At 30.7% G+C, this 25740-nt stretch overlaps 1 protein-coding gene across 1 annotated transcript; it reads left to right on the plus strand.

Moving 5' to 3' along the window:
* The first annotated feature begins 7610 nt into the window (after window positions 1–7610).
* On the plus strand, window positions 7611–14060 carry LOC124372127 (prisilkin-39-like). The gene is made up of 3 exons (XM_046830493.1): window positions 7611–7719; window positions 9904–10006; window positions 13745–14060. The coding sequence occupies exons 1-3, from the start codon at window positions 7699–7701 to the stop codon at window positions 13948–13950; spliced, it is 330 nt and encodes a 109-aa protein (XP_046686449.1). The 5' UTR covers window positions 7611–7698; the 3' UTR covers window positions 13951–14060.
* Window positions 14061–25740: the final 11680 nt, after the last annotated feature.

Below are 25740 nucleotides of genomic sequence, written 5' to 3' on the forward strand. Positions count from 1 at the left end.
GACAAAGAAATAAGTTTTTGATTGGTTCAGTAAAACTCTGTTATTTTAAGAAAACGTTTGACTTAGCTGCTGAAATGTTAACAAAAAAGATTAGAAAAATTTCTTTATTTAAGTTTAATTATTGAAAAGTGGCACTCCACTTACATTATCATAAAAATATAAAGCGGAAAAATAATATAACTCTTATAATAATGTTTATAACTTAATTTGTTTTAGCAGAATAAATTTACTAACTTTTAGTTAATATAGCAATCAAATTAACAGGAAACTGAATATAAAGGAATATTATTATTAGGTATATGACAACATAAAATCCAGAAGTAACTGAGCTTGTTTTAGGTTCTTTTGATTTGCCTCAAACCACTTGAAAGAGTGCCTATATCAACTTTTAGATAGTGTGAAGAAAAGCCTAGCTAAGACAACAATTAAAGTAATTATATAATCTGGAGAGTTTTAATAGTTTTCATTTTGAAGTTTTTATTTTTGGTATAGGACAGTGATGAAACTATTGTCGATTATGGCAAGGCCTAAAATTATAATTTACTTCAGTAATTGTAAAACATCTCAACAGGTTTACTGAATTTGACTCCAAGAGTCACATTTATGAGACCTGAGATTTCTATGGCGGTGGCAGTTGTCTATTCCGTCTATTCCGTCCAGTCTATTCCGATTTTTAAGATCCGATATTTAGAATAGAATTTGAACCCTTTAAACTTCAACGGACCTGTTATCAACACCAGGTCATAATGCGTGTTTATATAGTCGTGCCACAATAATATTTTAAATTCATTTGATATTTAATATTATTATGAATATCTATGAATAATAGATACCCACTGTTTCAACTGAATTTAAATTATCCCAATCATCATCAACGTTTTTAAAAAAGGGTCAACAACGGAAAGAGCAGTTTTCTAAAAATAACACACATACAGTATTGTGCTCATCGCTTTACTTAATATAAAACAAATCTAAAGTCAAACGTTTTTTATGAAATAGTTCTGAATGTCCTACAACAAAGAGAATACTATGTAAGTAGAATATTTATAGATTTTTCCAAATGTAAGAATATACTTTTGTCATCCGAAATATGCCACATCCAACACATGTCGCCTTATGATAGAGAAAGGGACCAGTGTATTCAGATACAAAATAAAACTTTTGGAGTCCCATAAGGATCGCTTCTACATAAGTAAGTTGAACTCGTTGATCCAAAGAAGATAAGTCATTTGGTACTGAGATGACACGTCTCTTTATATTATATCTTCCACAAAAGAGGATTTGTATTCGAGAAATTATTCGTTTTTATACACAATACTTTGATATTATATTTTTTTTAAACCATGTCTCATACAGATCACTTAGGAAAACAACCTATGGTGTTGTACTTCGATTATTGGTTTGATGTGGAATGTGAAATTCAATGTTAAGGTAATTTTCGTCTACGTACGTCTTCAATAATTTATAAACATTTAAAAAACTTAATTTGGTCTTAAATATTCACTTTTGGTTTGTGGGAAAATAGTTTTTAATGTTTAGAGCACTATTAGAAGTGTCTAAAATCAAAATAATATAAAACTTAAATTCTAGACAGTGAAATATAATCAGATTAGAGGAACTAGAATATACTTGGTTGGCCTCTCATCTCTGAAGTATTCCTATTATGTAAATCAAAGTTTCAGGAAAATTCACCCTAAAGAGACGATATAGAGAGACGTCTCAGAGAAACAGCTGCTTTCGAGTGATTGCCCACAACGACAACGCTTAAAGTGTTGAATAATTTGCATAATTCTCTCGCGCTTAAGAGCTCATCTCAAATGCCTGTTCGAATTCGAAGCGTTACATTCGATCGACTAGTTTATGGTAAGCCGTGTGAAAAAATTATATATTTAAATTAATTAACTACTTTTTGGCATTGATTCTCTATTTTAATGCTTCCTGTGTGAATGGTAACAGAATTTGCAATGAAGTCATTTTTTACGAGACGATGTTTTATTATTATTAAAAAAAACTTATTTAAACGAGGATAATAAAGGGTAGGAGTCTGCAAACGACCGACGTGGTGGCGAAATTCGTTTTGCTAAGGATAGAATGAATGATATGCGTCATCATCAAACCGAGCTTGCCTATTTAGAAATGAAATGTCATTGAAAATTTTGAAATTTATAACCTAACTCGATTATTTTATATCCTGTAGAGAACATATAGAAGAGAAATTGTGTCTGCCCCATGAGTTGGCGCCTATAATAATACAAATTATGTAGAAATATAATAACATTTATGCAATAGTGCTATTATTCTGTTTTAATCAACTTTACAAAGAAGTTATTACTTCACAGATTATGTTTGTAATAATCAGTTCTAAGAAAGTGTATTTATAGCTAAAACTTTAGGTATATAGCTGTTATGATTATATTACATACATGTGTTATTATGTCACATGAAATTTCATATGTTTATAATATTGTTAATTTTACACTCTGCGACCTTCTCGTTTCCATCATCGTTAGATTTTTCAAAGTCTAAGGTCATTGTATGTACCAGATACTACTTACATTTATTCATATAATGAGTGAAAATCCACACATTTACTTGATACGTATACATGTAAACACATTTGAATTAAATAAATAAATAAATAAAATACCAATACGCCCAATTTAAAAATGTTCTCACTAACTATCCAAAATCCTATGGACTGAAATTCATCATCATCAAAACTCTGTGTCTCGTCTAGAAATAAAGCTTCATGCAACATTCCAAATCTCTAAGTCGTTTCGATCTCGAGACATCGTGGGGACGGACAGATAAATATAAATTGTTTTTTCAAGCCTTTCGAGTGATTATTCGTTAACACTAAGCCAATAATTTTCTTGAAATAGTAAGCAATTATCATAGTACAGTTCTTATATTTCTAGAAGCAAGGAGCCCATTTGTATTTCATAAGTATATACTACCTAGTTTCTCTTAAAATCTATAGAAGAGATTTTCATTGTTTTCTAAAAGGACGGAATGATAACATATCAAAAGGGTTTATAATATAAAACAATTATGTTTTACCAAGACATTTAAAACACACAGTTGCACTTATAGTGTAGCTTAAAACTTTGCAATGAAATTAATTCATAAGTTTTATTTTCACTTATGAGGCTATACTATTGTAGTTGTATTGTATTGAGGCTTATCTCGAGTCAATACAAAGTACTTAATACACTGTTGGCTTTCATTGGTTATATTAAGTGACAATATTAATAATAAAAATGTTAGTTTGAAAGTGTACCCTAACTCTTTGTATAATGTTTAATTTGAAGATCTGATATGAAAATATAATCAGAATATAAACTTCATCATCATGTAAGGTGATTGATGGGGTGGTGGGGATTGAGCTGTTTCTGTAATCATAATACTAAAGCTCTTATTCCGTCATTGTGGACAATATATGCGACTAAGTGGCCAGTACTGCAATAACCGATCAGGTCATATGATTAATACTATTGTATCTAATGGTATCCCTGTGTGTGTGTTACTGAACCATGTAAAATCTACTGGAGCAATCGAACTGAAATATAAAATGGCCCCATTCTTAGGGTTGACATATAGGCCTATTTCTACTTCGAAAATTCCTCTGGGTTATTCCACACTGGTCTATAAAATTGCATTACAGCAAAGGATATGTTATTAATTAAGAGCCTGTTAAATTCAAACAACTGTTAATATCAAATTTTCTGTGAAAACGTTGTTTTATGACAGCGCAAACACATGTTTAATTAATTTATAATTTGTATACATTTATAGTCTTGAAAGGATAGTGTGAAAAACCTTTTATTCCAACTTTTTAAGCAACCGTTTGCTTACCACATTGTAAAACAATATCTATAAAATAAACTAGAAGTTTTAGTACAAATATTCAGTTTAACTGTAATTTTGAGCAACTATTAAGTTTGCAGTTGTTTGATAAGTACTGCAATGCAAATATAAAATACAAAGTTACTATTCAACTTCTACTATAAATTTAAAGACTGTTATAATACCAATCTTAGTTATCTTTTGACAGAAGTAGGTTTCTCAGACCTGCTTATGCATATCTTCTTCATCGGGCCAACGACGAAAGCTATGGTAGGAAAGGTTTATTTGGATTGAATTTCGAGTTTTTTAGCTCCAAAGAAAGTCGAAGACACGAATGATAAAAAAATGAAACATTTACATTGTTTTTCGACATCAGGACACACCTATAAATAGGTGAAATGGTAGTCACATTTGTCTCATCAGTTACACAATTGAGTGCACTAACGATGTGATTAGACACGACCTGTAAGCACGGTGGAGCAACCGAGCTTTTGCGTCGTCGGACTTCCCTTTTGGATCTCTTCACACGTACATACGACTCCAGATTCCAAGAGTCGAGTCTGAGACAGCGTCAGATACCAGACGCTGCAATAAAGGAAGGTAAACTCGAGATTGAAAGAAAAGTCCAATTATCACAGAAGAAATATGTTTGAATGGAAGTAAATTACAATGGCCGAAAGTAGATGCTTTATGACCGAGGTAGGTTTCTCATACCTGTGTATGTATAATTTTTTGATCGGGCAAACAAGGCAAAATCGACTATGGTAAAAAAAACTAAGACCGAAGTAAATCATAATGGTCATAAATATACTTATGGTACCCCTGTTTGTCAACAAAGCGTTTGCGGGCGGAGGCTGGGTAACCGCTATTACAATATATATCTGATAAGAGATCACTAAATGTTAGGCTGGAGATATGTTTGGAATTTCATGTTGACTTGAAGGTTCATAAATATTTACACGCCGGTATTCGTAATGTAAGGACTGCTTGTGCTCGAGGATTAGACAATGAGAATGCAAATTTTTCCCTCAACTAATTTATTTTTTATCAAAGTTTCCTATTGTAAAGCGAAAATTATGCCCCAGTAACTGTGTTTGTCAACCCACCTTACCAATTCATTTTATATAAATGAAAAACAACAGAGAGTATATTATAAAAGTAGACTGTTTCGAGTACAGTCTGTAAAGATTATGAAATCGTATAGTATATTAGTTTTCCTATAGTAACTTTAAAACTTTTAATGATGAAAATTTTGAAAAAAGGCCAAGTTGCATGTAATTTTGAAGGTTACACTAAACAGCATATATTACTCACTTCAAAATTTGTAAAATAAAAAAAAAATGATTTTCTCATAAAGTCAGTTCTAAATATGCACTGCTAAAACTTGGTATTCTTTAATATGTATTGCTATACATACTTATATTGTGTTCTGTCTTTAAAACTTGAAGCGAATTTCAGACACACCTTTATTTTTGACACGATTATGTATCCTAAATTAAAATTTACATGAACACAATGTACACGTATTTATTACGTAAATTGAAAATTGTTACTTAAATTTATATACAGGGTCTTTCAAGACTCATGCTGCAAAGCTTTCAGGGACCAAAAGTGACCAAAATATAAACACAACCAATAGTCTATATGTGTTTTATTACTTAAAATAAAATACTTTTAAGACTACTCAATTGGTTTTTCAAATGTTTTGTAGATGATTTATTCTGGCAAGAACTATCAATGAAAATAGTTTCGTTAAATTTGCACCGTGTATATAAACAATGGTAAATTGTTGGATTATCTTCCAGTTTTGAGCTATGTTTCCAATTTTCTCTCGTTTCTCGAGTGGTGTATTGAAAATTGATAAAAAGATGTTTAAAAATAATTAGCAATAAAATAGACAAGAAAGCAAGTGAATACAAATTTCACTTAATACTACCGGAACAAATGGTTTGCATGGTTCCGAATAACTCATTTTGCATCAGAAGAAAACCGTTTTGCATCAGAAATTTCAAGGACCAATGTACAACAATTGAAGAGCCACTTTCCACCCAGCTTGCTACTATTCAACAATCTGTTACTTATACATTTAAAAAAGCTCCTTTTTATGAAACCAAACTAAAAGAAACCCTTAAAAATGTCATATTATGATTAACTTTCACATTATAAGCTAAATTATTGTACATGTATAACAGTTATGAAATGGAAACTATTAGTCAGAAAGTATCCCTCTGTGTTAAGTAAACGTTGCAATTATTGAATTGTCTGACAATTGTTAAAAATGTCAAGTCTCTATGCAAAGCTTTTTAGAACTTATTACAAAATTTGTACTTAATATACAGATAATACAGCAAAATACTAAACAAGCTTCTATAAAACGAGTAGGGATATTCTGATAAGTACATTTAAAATCTCTTACTTGTGAAAACAGACACGTCTAGATAAAAATTTTTGAATTTTCTATTTCATGGATCCCAGAGAGCTATTATTAATATATAATTGAAAAATCTAATATAAGATTACTTATTTATGTTCGCTTTTGAAAAAAGGAAATACCTTTGTTTGGACAATAGCGTTATATAAGAGTTACATAATGATTACGCAACACTGACTACTCTTGGTACCAAAGACCAAGACTAAAAATCTTTATAATATATCCAATACAATAAAACTACTATTTTTATTTCCAACCATTGAAAGGAGTAGGTCTGTATGTTCTAGTACGGTTATAGATTGGATGCTATGGTTCCAGGTATACTCCTAGTGTACTGTATAAAACGTATAAAAGTTTGTTTCGTAGTGAATTATATTTTTTATTTCACTCCATATTTTTCGCAATAATGCTATTTGTAATGTATAATGTACTTTATTTTATGGTCCTAACCACTGCAATATCACTATAGAGCAATTATAGTCTAATGTTATGTATCGCATCTAGAGATCCATAACACATTGTCTACGATAATGCATATAATTTTACTTCATATAATACGTTATTTGATTTATATTTATTAAAACTTAACAGCTCTTTAAAGATTTCTTACATAAGATTGTCACTGAAGGCACTTATTCAACATTGAAGGAATTGGAAAGAACGTTTTAAAACTTTTTTGGTCGAAGTCAGAATTTAACAGGAAAACATTTAACAGTCTTAAAGGCTGGGCCAAATTATTTTCGTGTTCTAATCCTATTGTTTTGTCTTGTGTGAAGTAAATTCCTCCAACTGCTCCTAAACTGTACGTATTTATTAGATAAACTAAAAAAAATCACAAATCTTCCACACATAAAACCAGATATTATTACATAAAATTTAAATGTATTACTCTGTTAATGCTATGTATAATTACCATATGCAATTTTTCAGAAAGGTTTAATGACAATTTTTTGTCTTACAGAAAACAAAAATGTCGATTCGTACATACTCACATTACTTAAAAATGAACATGAGGTAGTTTTATTTTTAAACTTTGAGTTTAGCTTTGCTTCAAATTGAATGATTGATATTCTTTATGATGACGGTTGACAATTCTATAAATACAGCAATATAATACAAATCATATTGTCACTAAAAGTCTTCTCATGTTAAGAAGTTCCGCTGACATCAATCACCCGGCCGCCGGGGCGATACGTGTCTATAAGCTCATTAACAGACCCGTTTCTCGTAGGTTGTCGACAATTCGATACTATCAATTCGGCATCTGGTTAAGTTTTTCTGTCGCCGGCAAGAATCTCCTGAAGGCCACAGAAATGTCAGGATGTCCCAGGAGCGGGAGGGGGTCTCCTCCACACAAGTATATAACTGGTACGATCTAAAGGATCCTCATCAGTTCTTAACCGGCAGAACTAATCTTCCTCATGGCTTCCTTCAAGATCCTGGTATGTAGCATGGATTTTTTCATAAAAAATTTAATTTTAGAGCATAAATAAGAAAGAAGTATTTTGAAAAATTACAACAATTTTTTTCAGATTTAAAATCGAAATATTTTTAGACATTATATATTATTTGACATGGAGATATTTAGACAATAAAGTTATCTTGAGAAAATGTATGAGCTAATAGTTTAAACAGAAATAATTACAAAGAAAACTGAGCTTCTATAATTGTTTTAACGTATTGAATTTTTTAATTAACGGAATTAAAATTATTGTAAACTTTGTATTTCATTTGTAAGAGATTTCAAATGTCATAGCAATAATTTATTAATACAGAAAAATGTGATATATTAGTGGTACACAAACATTATCAATTTGAGGTTGACTAAAATTTTGAACATAACTTCTCAAAATCCGTCATTAAATCATTAAAAAACATTAAACATTTCACTACGGTTTTGTCTTAAAATGCATCGTCTTGATTTTGTAGTCAAAGTAATAACAGATTAATACCTGAGCTATGAATGCTTAATAAAGAAAACGTGATGTTTTTATCATTGTAATATAAAGGTTATTGATTTGAGATTGACTAAAATTTTGAACATAACTTCTCAAAATCCCTCATTAAATCATTAAAAAAAAAGTAAACAGTTCACTACTACGGTTTTGCCTTAAAATGCATCGTCTTCATTTTGTAGTCAAAATCATAACAGATTAAAAATACCTGAGCTATGAATGCTTAATAAAGAAAACGTGATGTATTTATCATTGTAATATAAAAGTTATTGATTTGAGATTGAATACAATTTTGAAAATAACTTCTCATTTCTTAAGGAGTCATTTCTTAAAAAGTAATAATTCAACTCTAGTATTCAACTTAAAAAGTAAACAAATCACTAAGGTTTTGTCTTAACTTGCAAGTTATGATCGTCTTGATATTGTATTCAATTAAGGTCAAATGAATTAGTGACTTAGTATCTTAACAAAAAAAATGTCAGTTTTAGAATACTCAATGATATCAAAATAACGTTGTTACTAAGGTATTTAAAACGTTTTTGGTATTCATCAATACATTGTTAACGTTCGCTTTATACAACATATAAATACGTATACAGAGTGAGTTTTATGTCCTGGCACACCTGGATATAATTTAAAACGGCCCGAGATATCTATGTGAAACCTTGACCATACCTATTATAACATATTTTTTTTTAATTTGTCAAGTTGTTGAAAATTCCCCCCCCCCTTTTCTTAAGGGGGTTAAAAGGGGGGCAACTAAACATTTTCAAATACAAACCCCTATCATGTGACCCCTCATTTCAAAGGGAATAAAAAAATAAATCCAATAATGCAAACTAGAGGTCTCTACGTTTATTTTAACAGATTTTATGACAAATTTACAATTGAGTAAAGGGGGACAACTAAACATTATCAAATACAAACCCCTGTCATGTCTCAAGTTTTTACACACGTCTAGCACACTGTAAAACAGCCGAAGGTGAACAGTTTGAACACCTGCTACATTAAAACGGGTAACTGTTTTTTAGAATTTGCGTTAGTGTTGACTCATGTTACGATAAACAGGATAAAACAGTTACTGATTTTATTATTGTAAATTTGTCATAAAATCTGTTAAAATAAACGTAGAGAACCTCTAGGTTGCATTATTGGATTTATTTTTTTATTCCCTTTAAAATGAGGGGTCACACGATAGGGGTTTGTATTTGAAAATGTTTAGTTGCCCTCCTTTACCCCCCACTTTACTCAATTATAAATTTGTCATAAAATATGTTAAAATAAACGTAAAGGAACTCTAGTTTCCATTATTGGATTCTTTTTTTTATTCCCTTTAAAATGAGGTGTCACAAGATAGGGGTTTGTATTTGAAAATGTTTAGTTGCCCCCATTTACCCCCTTAAGAAAAGGGGGCGGGGAATTTTTCAACAACTTGACAAATTAAAAAAATATGTTATAATAGGTAGGGTCAAGGTTTCACATAGATATCTCGGGCCGTTTAAATTATATCCAGGTGTGCCAGGACATAAAAACTCACTCTGTATAATGGAACAAAGACTTCTAATGATAAAACTATTTTAGATGAATAACCTCAGCTCTCAACACTGCACCAAAAAAAATTTATGATAAAGTTTATTTAAAAGTTATTTATTGTGTGATACGTTTCCTCAGTTGTTCGTCGCTCTGGCTGTCGCTGCTGTCGCGGCCGAGGACAACTCAGTTGAACGCCCCAAGAAGCAGATCTACTCAGGCTACTACGGCTCTGGCTATGGAGGTAATCTCTCTTTATCAGTCTAGTATGGAATTTTAAGATAAAAAATCCAAGTTTACCAAAGATTGCAAAATTTATTTTCTTACAGGTAGTTTTCCAGAGTTCTTTCACAGCGATACTCATAAGTAGATATTTGTTAGAAATATAATTTTGTTTGAAAAATCATAATTAAATCATAAGAAATCTATAACAAATTTATAATATGAATACTTTATATTTTTGAAAAAATCCATATTTTTTCACATAACTGCTTGTTTGCTTTGTAGCAATTAATGGAGTTAGAGAGGACTTAAATATTTCTCACGTTTAAAAAGCTAGACTATTACGTACAGTTTACAAAATAGATGTTTAGGGTAATCAATTCCAACCTTATACAAATAACTTAGAACACAAAAATAGTTAAGGATATCGTTAGTAAAATATTTCTTCCCGTTTTTAAGGAACAACAAACTAAGTGAAGATTAAAGTGTTTAATTACGCAATAAAAATATAGATGAATATTTATTTCTATTACATTGGAGGGAGGGAGATTAAATATTGAATAATAAAAAAATGTGTGTTTTCACTATTACTTATATACGCGATCCACAGTAAAAAACTATAACATTTGTAAGCCTCGCGTGGATGTTCAATGTTATACAAGGTTGATATACAACACAATTTACTTGAACTTCGTATTATAAAGTGTGCTATTAATTTATTCAATTAAAAGTTCAAGAATCTATTAAAAAAAATTAGAAACAATACGATATGAAATACTTAATATTTATAGTTCAACAATGAATAAATCAAGAGAATTCTTTGCCATTGTGCATGGCCAATCTATGGCTAATATTAGTAGCTGTAATGCGTAGAACTAACTAGGTTTCTTATACATTCAGGACACTTTTTCGTGATTATTATTAGATGAGCGTAAGCAAAGACTATCACTAGAGGAGGTAGACAAATTTCATACGTGTCCTGTCTGTCCCCAAGTAATCGATAACGAACTGGCCTATAGTCTTGCAATTTTCCTTAAAGACAACATCGAGTTTGATGATGGTAATGCCACTCCATGGGATTTGGCTGAGCGTTATTGAAAAGGTTTATATTGTTGTTATTGACAACCATTATGCCAACGAAACAAATCCTGGAGTAAATAAATTTGTGAACTAAGAATTTGTACAAATAAGTTATTGAGTACAATCATATGAAATGGTATCATGTGAAATAATAACACGTATTTTTACTAAAAAATTATGCACGAATTAATTTGTTCAATAACCTTTACAAGATAGATAATGAACGTATTAGTCGGATTCACAAGGTTCGTTCATATTTACGAATTCATTTGGATGCAACTGCGGTAATTGTAAACAAACAGTAATTAATACGATGGTAGAGATAACATTGGACAATATCGCAGTTGTTTATTGATACTCACTGATTACAAAATAACACGTTTGTAGTTTGTAAATGACATCATACCCTATGAATTTAAAACAATATTTCCATAGCTTAAATAGAATATAAAAAACTTTATTTAGTTATTATTATAACACTAGTATATTATTGTGCTAATTGTACAAAAATTTCTATTTTAATAAATGTTCTGAAAAGAAAAATATTATGTGACTAACATACTATTTTTTTGCCATATAAACAATTCTCATTATATTATGAGCAGACTAATAAGCCATGTCAATATTAATGTCTTTGGATTAGTTATAAAGAGCAAATTTTAATATGGATCTAATAAATTATGATAAAAAATAAATAAATAAATTATGAGCTATAACGATATGATACAGTTTTGGATTTTAAAATCTACATTTTAAATCAAAAGTTTTTTGCAAACGTAGTATTGTTGGTTTCTAATTGTGTAAATTAAATGCTTCATTAATTAAAATAAATATTCATTATTATTATAATTATTTCTATGACAGTGTTGCTCTGCCAGTGCATAGTGATAATCGAGTTACCTTTCAGCCCAGATACCTGTACGCTTTATTAACTAACTGTCCTTGCCTTTTTTTTAAATTAAGTTTAACCTCAACTCTTGTTGGCATTAGAGACATAAAAATATACGATTAATTAGTCTCTTCATTTCAAACTCTTTGAAAAAAATTATGGTTGCCTGTAAAGTCGGTTTTAACGGGCGAAGATTTTACGTGACAACGTCTTTTTCTCGGTAGAATATTTATTGATATGAATATTATTAAATTGCACAATAGGAACAAGGAATTGAATGAAAATAAGAATTGCACAAATTTTAATTATAGAAATATATTTTGTTTTACTAAAACATTGTACATAATTTATATTTTCAGTAGTACGTCCAATAGTATAAAAAGAGTATGATTATAGTTGAGTGTTATATATGAAAAACTATTTACAAATCATTGATTTAAACTAATATACGAAGAGTAGCTACCCTTTCAGCTAAACTTTGACTCAAGCCAAATAAGAGATTTCATTTCTGGATAGCTTGTGACTTCCAGTTGAAATTACATAGGGTATAGCAAAACTCATGCATCACTTCCATGTGTATAGCCCTATTGATAACCACAGGATAACCACATCACTAACCGCAAATGTCGAGATATTGTGTTAAAAGAGAGGAGAGTGGTAGTTCTAGTCTTACTGTGGAAGATAACTGTTGGAGTGGTTTGGAGCTCCCTAAGTGCTGACACTATGGGCGACTAGGAGTGGCCACGCTAATTATAAGGGATAGCAAAAACGATAAAATAACAAAAGGGTAAAAAAAATTATGGTTGCCTGTAAAGTCGGTTTTACGGGCGAAGATTTTACGTGACAACGTCTTTTTCTCGGTAGAATATTTATTGATATGAATATTATTAAATTGCACAATAGGAACAAGGAATTGAATGAAAATAAGAATTGCAACAAATTTTAACTATAGAAATATATTTTGTTTACTAAAACATTGTACATAATTTGAAATTAATTAAAATTTGTTATTGTAAATGGTAAAGTTGAATAAAAACATTTACTAAAATTGGAATTTGAAATTCTTGCTAAACACAGTTTAAATTCTAACTCCGCGCGTGGTGATTGGTCGGTTTAGTTCGTTTGTTTGGTCGCACTGTTATGACAGGTTAGAGGGTTATAATTTGTTATTTTAAATGTTTTGACTAGCAATACGCGCTGTTTCTTCTCAATAGACTGAATTACGATTGATTGCAGAGTGATTTAAACTAATAATTTACTTAACACTATCAACATTTGTCAATAGTATGTCATAACCTATAAAACTCAGTTTCTCAACTTTTGTGTCAATCTAACAATTAATCAATCAATCATAGTTTTACGATAATGAAATATCAGTGTACAATTATTTACCTTTATTGTTGTAGTTGTTGTAAATGACGAATCTAAGCACTCCACATTTTCACGAATAAACATAGTTATCTGCTTTATCCCGTGCGGCGGACCCACAGTTATCTGCTTTAATCCCGTGCGGATCCCGTGCGGCGGACCCACTGGACGGGCATCGTAACGTTACCGGGCGTTACACTTTTTCATGAGTGACTCCGAGCCGCAACCTAATTTAAGACGTTGTCACGTCAAAATGCAAAATTCTTCTCTTCATTTATATGATGTAGATAATGAGTGAATAATTTATAAGCATCGAGCTATATGAGGGAGATATTTTCTATGGTAACTTTTAACTATTAGATGTAAAAAAAAGTTTAGAATTGATCTGTATGTCTATTTAATATTTGTGTATTTTTGTTGCAGCTTACCCCTACAACGCCGCCTACTCTGGTGCCTACCCCTACTCTGCCGCTTACTCCGGTGCCTACCCCTACTCTGCCGCTTACTCCGCTGCCTACCCCTACAATGCTGCTTACGGATACTCTGCCGCCTACCCCTACAACGCCGCTTACTCTGCTGCCTACCCTTACTCGTACGGTGCTTACCCCTACGGCAGAGCCTACTACTAAACCTCTTCAGCTACTGAACTCTTTAAACCTTCTATCTATTTCAAAAGATTTGCTCCATGTTCCTAATAAAATTTCCAATAGTGTTCAAAATAAAGCCCAACTGTCCCTAATAATGTGATGTTTCTTTTAAAATCCTACACCTGCTGTTTTAAATCTATATAAACACGTCACCACCTGTTTATGATGAAGTTAACTATTTATAACTGTAACTAAAAAATACAAATATGGATAATCAAAATTGTCAATGATTGTGCCTGGTTAAAAATGGAATCTATAAATGGCCGTCATTCTTTAATGCCAAGTCTGGTTTTGATATTCTAGAGTGGAAAGTTTTCATTGTGGTAATGCCCAATTATGTTGCCCTTATTAAGGGCAAACATAAAAAAACTAAGATACACTTTTAAATACTTGAAGCTAGATATTGGTAGTGATTTAACTATACAGAGCAAAACTATGACAGCAATGACTTTTTCGAACATGAATGGGATTGTGTTTTGAAAATATGTTTATTAAATACTCTCTACAATCTTTTTTTAAGTTTGTATCATGTACTTGCTGTATGAGGTTTTCAAATGATTTTTGAATAATATATCAAGAAAAAATTTTTGACGAACAAAATTTAAAACAACAGATCAAATTGTGTATTTAATTTAAAATTGTAGTATAAAACATATTAATGAGAAAATAAACGTAAATACTAATGAGAATGGTATTTGTTGTAAGAGATAATTATACTAATACGTTTGGTTCAAAGATTATATTTTAATACGAGTAGCCTATATATGATTTCGTCTAGGAATTTTTGGGAATTTTAATTTTTATTAAACAGCAAAAGAGACACATCTTAAAAGTATAATAATGCATCGACAGTACAATAGTAACCCATGGTACAAAAAACGATACTTATATTTCTAGCATAAATACACAAACTACTGGTAAAAGAGAAATGTTATATTTATTGCTACCGGTTGCTTTCGATGAGAAAAGGAGTACTAGAAGTTGTTTTTATCGATTTTGGATTGGAAATACATTTCTGCCCTGAACTCATTGCTCTTTTAGACAACATCTCCAAATATAGAGGTAGTAGAATAAAATTTCACTCCACGTGAAAATAATTAATGCTTTTTAAAGTAGGAAATTCAGGCAATTTAGTAATTAGACCCAAAATAAATACGGCTGGACAATATTTGAAATTTTTACAGTATGTATGTAAGTTTTATATATATATTGAATATAAGTAAATATAAGATAGGTGTGTTTTTTATAATGAAATACAATTTGGGCATAAATAAAAAACATCACATCCTTGAAAATATAACATCTGAACTACGTGTAAATAAGTATGAAAAATCTACAGTCGTTTTTATTTCAGAGTAGCAAAAAATATTTTATACTTTGCCTGTATCCATAAAAATTACCTTAAAGAGATACTATGAATTTTAAAACATCCCAACCGACTAACGATTTCACCACTTAATATGATAAAAATATATTTTTAATCTGGGAGAGCTTCTTATAACAACTCTTCCTACCTTTTTTCGATCTAACAACCTGTTTTAGTCAATAATCCTTTTATCACATTTTTATTACGTTGGAAGAGAAAAAAAGCGAAAACAAATTTGAATATTATCTTATTCTTTCTCATAAATATTAGGAAGGAGAGGAGTAGAGTAGTTTTCTTATCTTCGATATTTATTAAGAATCTCAAATCCTAGATGGGCCTAGATAATCTAGAAACTAGAATTTCCACTGTATCTTACTCTACGGCTACACCCAAGAGCCTAGAGCCAATTTTTCAATGTACACAGGCAAAGAACTTGCTTTTTTCTTTTAATCAATAGAGAAATCCAATAATAGATGACATTGATCATTAGCCAAGTTAGCGTTAGTGGAGGTTGAAATGGAAAAGGTATCAAAAAGGAATCACCTGATATAATTTATTTACGTTTTCTTGCAATATAATTAATTTAAGTTTCAAATGTATTAAATCTAATTTAATTCCAGATAATTGAATATATGAATATAGATCTATACGTTTTATTTTTCGCCCAAAACAAAATAAGCTTGTTTCTGTAGTCTGAGACTCTCCTTTAAAAACTGTAATAACTCCTCTTTTATAAATTAAAATATATTTTATACCAATAAGAGATAAATGAATTATATTTATCTTTATTATTCTTTTAAATGTAATGACTTTTTTTATGGTTTAAACAAACATAATCCTTTCTAAAATATTGCATGAAAGAATCACACAATCCGTAGAATGTTGTCACCATTTGCTTTTATAGAACACATTTCAAAGTTTACAACGCATGATTGTCAAAAAGTTTTGCAAAGTTTTGGTCACATGCCGGGATTGAAAACATGTCCATTCGCAAAACATTGTCTACTCCCACTTAATTCTAGAGTTGTTTATAAGACTCAATGTTGACGCAAGAAACAAGCGAAGATCAGAGCAAGAGAACTGACCAGTTAGCTCTCAAACTTAGACAAACTTGGAGCTCTGCTCTGAAATAACATCCACAGGAGACCAAAAAAGTCGGTGATAAATTTTGGCAAAATTCAACTTGATACACTCGTGGCCCCTCTCCCTTCTGATGAAATAAACTGAATTACCATTATAAGCTTCTTATAGAGGGTAGTCTTTACTCTGAATTGCTTTTAGAACTCCAAAAATATACCATTTTCGTTATTTTTTCCATTTCAGCCACCGCCAAGGTGGAACGAATTGATTATCTTCGCTTCCGGAAAGTAACTAGCCTCTCTTATAACTAGGCGATTGTCAAAGTTTCGGAGCAAAAAACGAGGTTTAATAAAAGAACTAATATATATAAGTATATATATATATGGGGTTTCTGTATCTATATTAAGTATATATATATATATATATATATATACTAGCAGACCCGACAGACGTTGTCCTGTACACGTTATAAGAATTTAATTATAGTTAATTAAAATTACAGTATAGTATCGGAACTGGCCAACAGAATTTAATTGATCTAAAATACTAAATAAGTATTCCGTATAGGGCTGAAGTATAATAAGTGGCCACCATCACAATCGAATTATAGATATTTCTGAATAGCCTATCTAAACTACTAAAATGACAAACTGAATTAGATTATAGTTATTTAAAAGGCTGAATTATAATAAGCGGCCAACATCGCAATCAAATTATTGATATTTCTAATTAGCCTATCTAAACTACCGAATTTTATTATCTTTATATTTCTTGTGTGGCGTGTGTATGGAGCTGAACTCCTCCTAATTGGGTGGACCATCTTGGAATGTTTTACATTGTATCCAGCAGAATGCGCTACGATCACAGTTTCAAATGTTTTCTATTTTTAATTCCAGGTTTTCCTGACAGTTTTGTGCTGCTATAAAATATGTGTGTTGCTTTGTAACATTGTGTAATTATTGTGTGAGTGCTAATTGTAATAATACATTAATAGAGATTGAAGATGTTTGAAAGTACATAAAAAACTATAGTCATTCATTGAAGTTATTGAACTAATTTTTGAAAATTTATTGAACGAAGTGAGTATATTGGTCGCATAACCTAAGTAACATACAAATCAAAAGGTTGTTTTTCTATGTGTGAATAACTATTGTTAACAGTTTGGTCACATAAGTTCAAATTAAGTAGCATATAAATCACATGATTGAATAACTATTCGTCCTCTACCACGAAGACATGGCATTTTTTCTGTAAAAATAAAATTATGTATAATAGTACACAATGAATATGAGTAACTTATTCAATATGTAATTTTAATTAAGTAACTTCTAGATAAAAATGTATAACAACATAGACTACAGTATCTAAAATACTAAAGAAGTATTCCCTATAGGTCTGAAGTACAATAAGTGGCCACCATCACAATCAAATTATTGATATTTCTGATTAATCTATCTAAATTACCGAATTACATTATAATTATTTAAAATTACAGTATAGTATCGGAACTGGGCAACAGAATTTAATTTATCTAATAAACTAAATAATTATTCCCTATAGGTCTGAAGTACAATAAGTGGCCACCATCACAATCGAATTATTGATATATCTGAATAGCCTATCTAAAGTACTAAAATGACGATCCAAATTAGATTATAGTTATTTAAAGGGAGAAGTATAATAAGCGGCCACCATCTTAATCGAATTGATATTTCTGAATAGCCTATCTAAACTACTAAAATGATGATCCGAATTAGATTATAGTTATTTAAAGGCTGAAGTATATATATATATATATATATATATATATATATATATATATATATATATATATATATATCTAATATACTAAATAAGTATTCCCTATAGGTCTGAAGTACAATACGTGGCCACCATCACATTCAAATTATTGATATTTCTGATTAGCCTATCTAAACTACTGAATTTCATTATAGATATTTAAAATTACAGTATAGTATCAGAACTGGCCAACAGAATTTAATTTAAAACCAATTCCTACATTATTAACAATAGTTATGGACACATGTGATTCTCTATTAATTTAATATTACAATTAGCACTCACACAATAATTACACGATGATACAAAACAACACACAAATTTGATAGCAGCACAAACTGTCGGGAAAACCTGGAATTAAAATAGAAAAACATTTGAAACTGCGATCGTAGCGCATTCTGCTGGATCCAATTTAAAACATACCAAGATAAAAAACAATTTATTTATAAACCAAAAATTAACTGATCAATCACTGCACAATTAATATTTACCAATTTCAGTTAAAAGTGTATTTTACTAAAACTTCCAATTTTATATCTGGATAACCTCTATTGATATTCCTGATTAGCCTAATCTAAACTACCGAATTTCATTATAGTTATTTAAAATTACAGTATAGTATCAGAACTGGCCAACAGAATTTAATTTAAAACCAATTCCTACACTATTAACAATAGTTATTCACACATGTGATTTGTATGCTACTTAATTTGAACTTATCTGACCAATTTTGACTGCAGATTAAAAATGTAAATTACAACAAATTATTTGAAATCCATTAGTTTAAAACTTGATTATCTAAAATGTCAACAATAGTTATTCACACATAGAAACACAACCTTTTGATTTGTATGCTACTTAGGTTATTTGAGGTAATGCGACCAATAATCTCTATTAATGTACTATTACAATTTTAGCACTCACACAATAATTACACAATGTTTTATTTCCTTCCTTTTGCCTGTTGGCTGGCCTTTATAAACTTATAACGCGGCCACGTAGTACACTTTTTATAACTTTATTCTATTATATTTTAATGTTATTTGCCGTATATACTTTTGAAACATGAACCTTACAAAACAACACACACACATTGATAGCAGCACAAACTGTCGGGAAAACCTGGAATTAAAATAGAAAAACATTTGAAACTCCGATCGTAGCGCATTCTTCCAAGATCAACACTTAATAATTTACTAAGAGTTTCACTTAAAAGCTAAAACTTCCAATTTTATATCTGGATAATCTCTATCCTCCAAAGTGAGTACAGAATATATTGAAATAAGAAGTGGTGTTATTTTTATATGTTTATGCTTACTCTATGCTTTCAAGACTATAATTGATTAAACGTATGGCTGTGTTGTAATATTATAATGTTTACATAGAGCAACTGGTGAAAATTTAACTTTGCAATCTGCATTAGACTACTGATCAAGCACTTCATAATAACGTAATCTAAATGTAAACAAATGTTTCTGCCTCTTTGGTGAACTTCAGCTGAAAATATTCACAGCTGTTAAGTATCAGTTCACTTTGTATTACGTGTCGTAGCACAGTCTGTCGGATCCAATATAAAACACTCCAACATCAACAATTTATAATTAAAAATTTAATTAAATTTGACCGAATAAATAACTATAATGAAATTCAGTAGTTTGGATAGGCTATTCAGAAATATCAATAATTCTATTGTGATGGTGGCTGCTTATTATACTTCAGCCTTTAAATAACTATAATCCAATTCGGATAGTAGTTTGGATAGGCTATTCAGAAATATCAATAATTCGATTGTGATGGAGGCCACTTATTATACTTCAGCCCTATTGGAAAACCATCTTATTTGTTTATGTACACTCCTGAAGGATTAACAAAAAATATTGTACATTCAATAGCATTACGATAAATTAAGTTGTAAATTAAAAAAAATATACTTGTTATAAAATTAGTAATTTAAAAGGGTAGGGTCCAATAAGCGGACCCGGTTTTTTATATCGAAATTGGCAAACGATATTACTTAATCATAAACCATCGATATAATCAATCGATACTGATGAATTATTTTTAACAACTTAAATAATCTATATGAACAGCTGTAAACACTTTCAAATAATACAAATTAAGGTAATATTTTAAATTTCACGTAACATTGTGTATTAAAATGGCCGTCAATCTTAGGAAGCTTCACGAAATTGCTTTAAAAGACGATAAAATATGTTTTTTATGGCTTCAGGATGTTGGGTTAGTACCTAAGAATCCATTATGTGATATTTGTGGAAAGGTAACAAATGTAACTGTCAGAGGAGCTAACATGGTCGTCTTCAGATGCAAAAAAAAGAAGGTAATGGTGGACACAAACTTTAGTAAAAACGTTTTCGTTCTGTTTCATTTAGTTAAAGTTATGAGTTTCCCTGATTTTGGTTATGTTCATTTATTATTTGTTATCATTAAATTCACATTTTAATTTAAACATATGATTGTTATTACTTTTATATCGATTGATAGTCTATGATTCGATATGCGAATATTAGGTATCGATGATTATATTCTTTGATATAAAAAACCGGGTCCGCTTATTGGACCGTACCCATTTAAAATTACAGTATAATGTCGGAACTGGCCAACTGAATTTAATTTAAAACCAATTCCTACACTATTAACAATAAGTAGTTATTCACACATGTGATTTGTATGCTACTTAATTTGAACTTATGTGACCAATTCTGACTGCAGATTAAAAAATGTAAATTACAACAAATTATTTTAAATCCAATTAGTTTAAAACTTGATTATCTAAACTGTTAACAATATTCACACATAGAAACACAACCTTTTGATTTGTATGCTACTTAGGTTATTTGAGGTATGCGACCAATATACTCACTTCAATGTGCAAAATGAGTTCAATAACTTTAATAAATAAGTATAGTTTTTTATGCACTTTAAACATCTTCAATCTCTATTAATGTATTATAACAATTAGCACTCACACAATAAATTACAGAATGTTACAAAACAACACACAAATTTGATAGCAGCACAAAATGTCGGGAAAACCTGGAATTAAAATAGAAAAACATTATGGCTGTGTTGTAATATTAGGCCTATAATGTTTTACGTAGAACAATTGGTGAAACTTCATCTTTGCAATCTGCATTACACTACTGATCAAGCACTTTACAAATTTTAAAATATTAACTTTCTAAATTTTAAATGTGAACAAATGTTTCTGCCTCTTTTGATGAACTTCAGCTGAAAATATTCACAGCTGTTAAGTATCAGTTAACTTTGTATTACGTGTCGTTCGTGGCGCAGTCTGGCGGATCCAATGTCAAACACTCCTCCATCAACAACAATTTATTATTAAAAAATTAATTAAATAAACTATTAAAACTTGACCGAATTATGAATCTAAACCATTCTCGGATCCAACTGAAGACACACAAAAAGTTTCATTAAAATCGGTCCACCCGTTTAGGAGGAGTTTAGGACCATACACACGCACACAAGAAATATATATATAAAGATATATATAGATGTAAAATACTGTTTAATGTACCATAAATGAATCTGTAAATCAATAACTGTTTGCTTCTAATTTATTCAGCTGTTTTAATGAAAATCTTCGTAATGAAAAATCTTTATTCCACAAAGTTTATTGTAACACATTTTTTATCTTTTATTGTCTTCTTTCCAGTAATAATCAATTGTAATTAATCATTTTTATTCAATTCTTGAATCCTTTTTTCATCCAAAACATCCAAAAATCTGTTCGGTACGTGTACTTTACAATCTTCCAATTCTGCAATTATCGTAAACCCGAATTTATCTTTCCGGTGTCTTTCCGTGTGTATATACATACACACGGAAAGGCGAAGGCCGAGCGCTAACAAACGTCTTAGTATGGATCTGAGCTAGACATAATAAACCGCGAGGACAGATAGAATAAGGCTTACAAGGGGATGAGCCGCTCCTTAAGTTATATCATCAAGTGCAGACTAGAGGTAAACTTCGGAGGAGAAAATATCCTAGTAAGTGGTCGGCAATTATCAGAGGATTGATAATGACGTCTTCATAGAACTGCGAAGAATAAGTAAACTCACATGAACATGGCGTACAACATACATTTGTACCACAATCTTTTCCATTTAAATTGTTTAATTTAGTACGAGAATTGAGAAAATCTCCTTTCAACGAGCTCGTTTAAGCAAATATGGTAGATTGTACAAACGTGTATCAAAATCTTAAGACATGTCATGAATATAATTAGTGGGACATTTGTTACGTTTTTCGCGTTGTAAGTCGGACAGACTTGTAATGTCTTGTATTATAATGACTAAGAATAGTTTCAATTCAGTGCGTGATTAAGTGATTTTAGTTCTGCGAGATAATCACAGAGTTAAAAATCTCGTCTTTAAACAAAGAACTGCGTATTTCGCAAGGATTTCCTAATAAAATTTAGTACTTAATTAAAATAAGGCATAGTCACAGAAGACATTCTGCTCTTTTAACCCAAGCAATTAGGACGCAATTAACCACTGCTTCCTAAAGTCACTGACCGTGCTGCTAAATAGTAAAAAAAACCTGACAAGTTTTGACCACAAGTTATGCAAACCAGTTTATAGCTACAGGGACCCGATTTGAAGACGATTAGTAACCAAAATAATTACGGCTTCCAAGAGGCTTCTAGCTTCACGTGGACGTGTAATTATTATCCTGTACGCTCCATCAGTACTATAATGAAAAGGTTCTCAAATGATCACTCATACTAAGAGAGGTTCAAGGTTTTCTGCGTCTAAGTGGGCGATGATTCGTATCAAACCTTTCTGCTACTCGACACAAGATTCCTTTACTACAGATTGAGTGTTTTGTAAATCATGTTAACGAGTAAAATAAAGTAGTTTTAAAATAAGTACCCTACTGTATTTGGAAACTAAAATTAAGTATTTTGTCTTAGTAACTTATAATAAAAAACACCTTGGGAGAAAGATAGATTCATACGTGACCGCCATCGCAAGATATAAAACTGTTGCATTATTAGTTCAGATGTTTGAATTTTTGCACAACTCTGATGGGGCAACCTGTCAATGCCGGCATGCTAATATAACCGTACCACTTTCAAACATTTAGAAAGTCCACAATTCTGATACCTTGCAAGACAATGTGGACTTGATTTAGTTTTGATTCATCCCAAAAGTTTTCAGAGATATTAAATTATAACGGTTCAATTTTAAACTTAAAAACATACACCTTTTAAGAGTTATTATAAAATTAAGTAAGGATAAGTTATGCTCAAAATTGTATGATAATTTTAAGAAAAGTGTGAAGTCATATTTATTCTGTGAAATACACGAGATAACAATGTTGCGCACACATGGCTGACTACCATCTTGTAAACCTTTGGTTGGTTAGTAATAGTTAACGCAATCATCCAAGGTATATGGAAATACTGTCTTATACAAAGTTTAGTTTGAATCTTGAAACCGTAAAGAAATAAACAAGTAAATTCATAAATATTGTTAAGAATTAACTAAATGTTTTAATATACATATATTTGGGTATATTTTTGGAAATAGCCAAGATAAAGTGTTTACACAAATGTGAATGACTGCCATGTTGAAACGATTGAACGGTTTAGACAGGCTAAAGAACTCATCTAACCTGCGTGTATGCAGTACCTCTGTATCACGTATAGCACCGATCTACTCAAATTTAAAAGGAGTTATCGAGTTCATAATTCGCTTTTTTGCGTAAGCCAACACACATACACACAAATTTTCGGACTATGGTGGTTTTTGGTCTTGGAGGCCATGATCGGAGAAAATATCTCGAATATTCCGTTATGAAGGTGATTACAATAGACAATCCATACAATCGACCTAAACCAAGACGAATATCCTTAATTATTTTATGCGTAATTGTCCGTTACGATTTTTGTTGCAAACGTTGATTGACATGAAGCATACTGCATTATAACGAAACTTTATCAACTGAACATTGTTACTATTGGTTTTTCTAGCAACAGTTATACACAGTTTGTATTACAATCACGCCGTGTCTTTTTAATATTCTACAGAGCGCGTGTTTTCTGAACCTTGAAATTTTGCGCTAATTGGATTTTGTTTATTGTATTAATTCCTTTAAATGGAGATTTTGGAACTATTAGACGCACTGGTATACTTTTACTGAACATAATTTTAATAGGTTTTGTAAGAAATCTATTTGTCTTAAATAGGCATAAATAATAATGAAATTTCAATCTTTTACAATTTCGTCTATTTAAAAAAACTACAACCGTTATGGTAGTAGATCTTAAATTAGGATTAAATTACTGCATTTAAAGCTCAGCCTACCATACTTTACACACAATATAACTTAAAATCTTTTATTTCTGGATGAGCTCCGAGCAACATCATGCATCATGCAACATGAGATGCACTTTATTACCGGCTTGCAAACTGCCACAGCGGCTATATTGCCACAGATTTAAACGCATCATGTGCTATAAAGCCGGATATGACTGCGAGACGCATGCGGAATACTGGATTAACTTTGATCCGATTATATAAGCCGGCAGGAACCCTAGGTCACGTGTCGACCTGGCAGAGCAGTTACTGAGTGTATGTGATGACCAGATTGGGGTCAAAGAAAGGTCAAGGCCATTAGCCTGTAATCGACTTGTCACTTATGGTTTATGGTTTAAATACCTTGCAATCCTGGAAAGTGTAGTGGATGGTTTTTATGTTATGCTCTAAATAAAATTTTAATATTTTTTTAAACAGACCTACGTTTTTCCCACCATGTTCAAATTGAGATATATAAGTGGGCTTTATTAAATTTATTTTTTATGTTATTTTTTATATTATAGGTAACAAATAATTACATATTTACAACAGAATCACACGCAGTGCTAAGTTATATTCCGAAATAGGCACGAGTGTATTCTATCTAGACTTTAAAAGTCATACGAAACTAACTGTGACCACCAGTGCAAAAAGATTTTGTCATACAAAGTTTAAAATAAGTTTGAATACAAAACATTTATTTAAAATGAAGGATTTATTTTATCCCGTGAGAATAAAGTGACAAATCTAAACTACTACTGAGACAGTTTCAATTTCGAAGTTAATGGTTTTTCGAATTATTATGAGGTGCAGGGTACAAATAATACAAAAATTAGCTAAATTTGTTTGGCCTGTTACTATAGATTTTGGTTTTGCTAATCTTATCTGATGAATAAAAATGAGTCGCAAAATGTGCTGCTAAGCGCTGATGTTGAGAACGGCTGGACCAATTAGGCTAATTCTTTTTGTGATATTTGTTGGAGTCCAATGAGTTTTAGGAGAGAAAGATTTTGGAATTCGGAGATAAATACTAATGTTTATATTTCTTAATCCAAGTTTTAACTAAAACCAATCAGCTGTTGGCAAATTCTGCTGAAGTTCGACAAAGTGGCAATAATATCTGAATTCACGGCTCTCTAACTGAGAGATCACGGGTTCAAATCCCGGGGAGGTCCAATCATGATA

Source organism: Homalodisca vitripennis, unplaced genomic scaffold, assembly GCF_021130785.1.
Source record: "Homalodisca vitripennis isolate AUS2020 unplaced genomic scaffold, UT_GWSS_2.1 ScUCBcl_2574;HRSCAF=7481, whole genome shotgun sequence".
NCBI lineage: Eukaryota > Metazoa > Arthropoda > Insecta > Hemiptera > Cicadellidae > Homalodisca > Homalodisca vitripennis.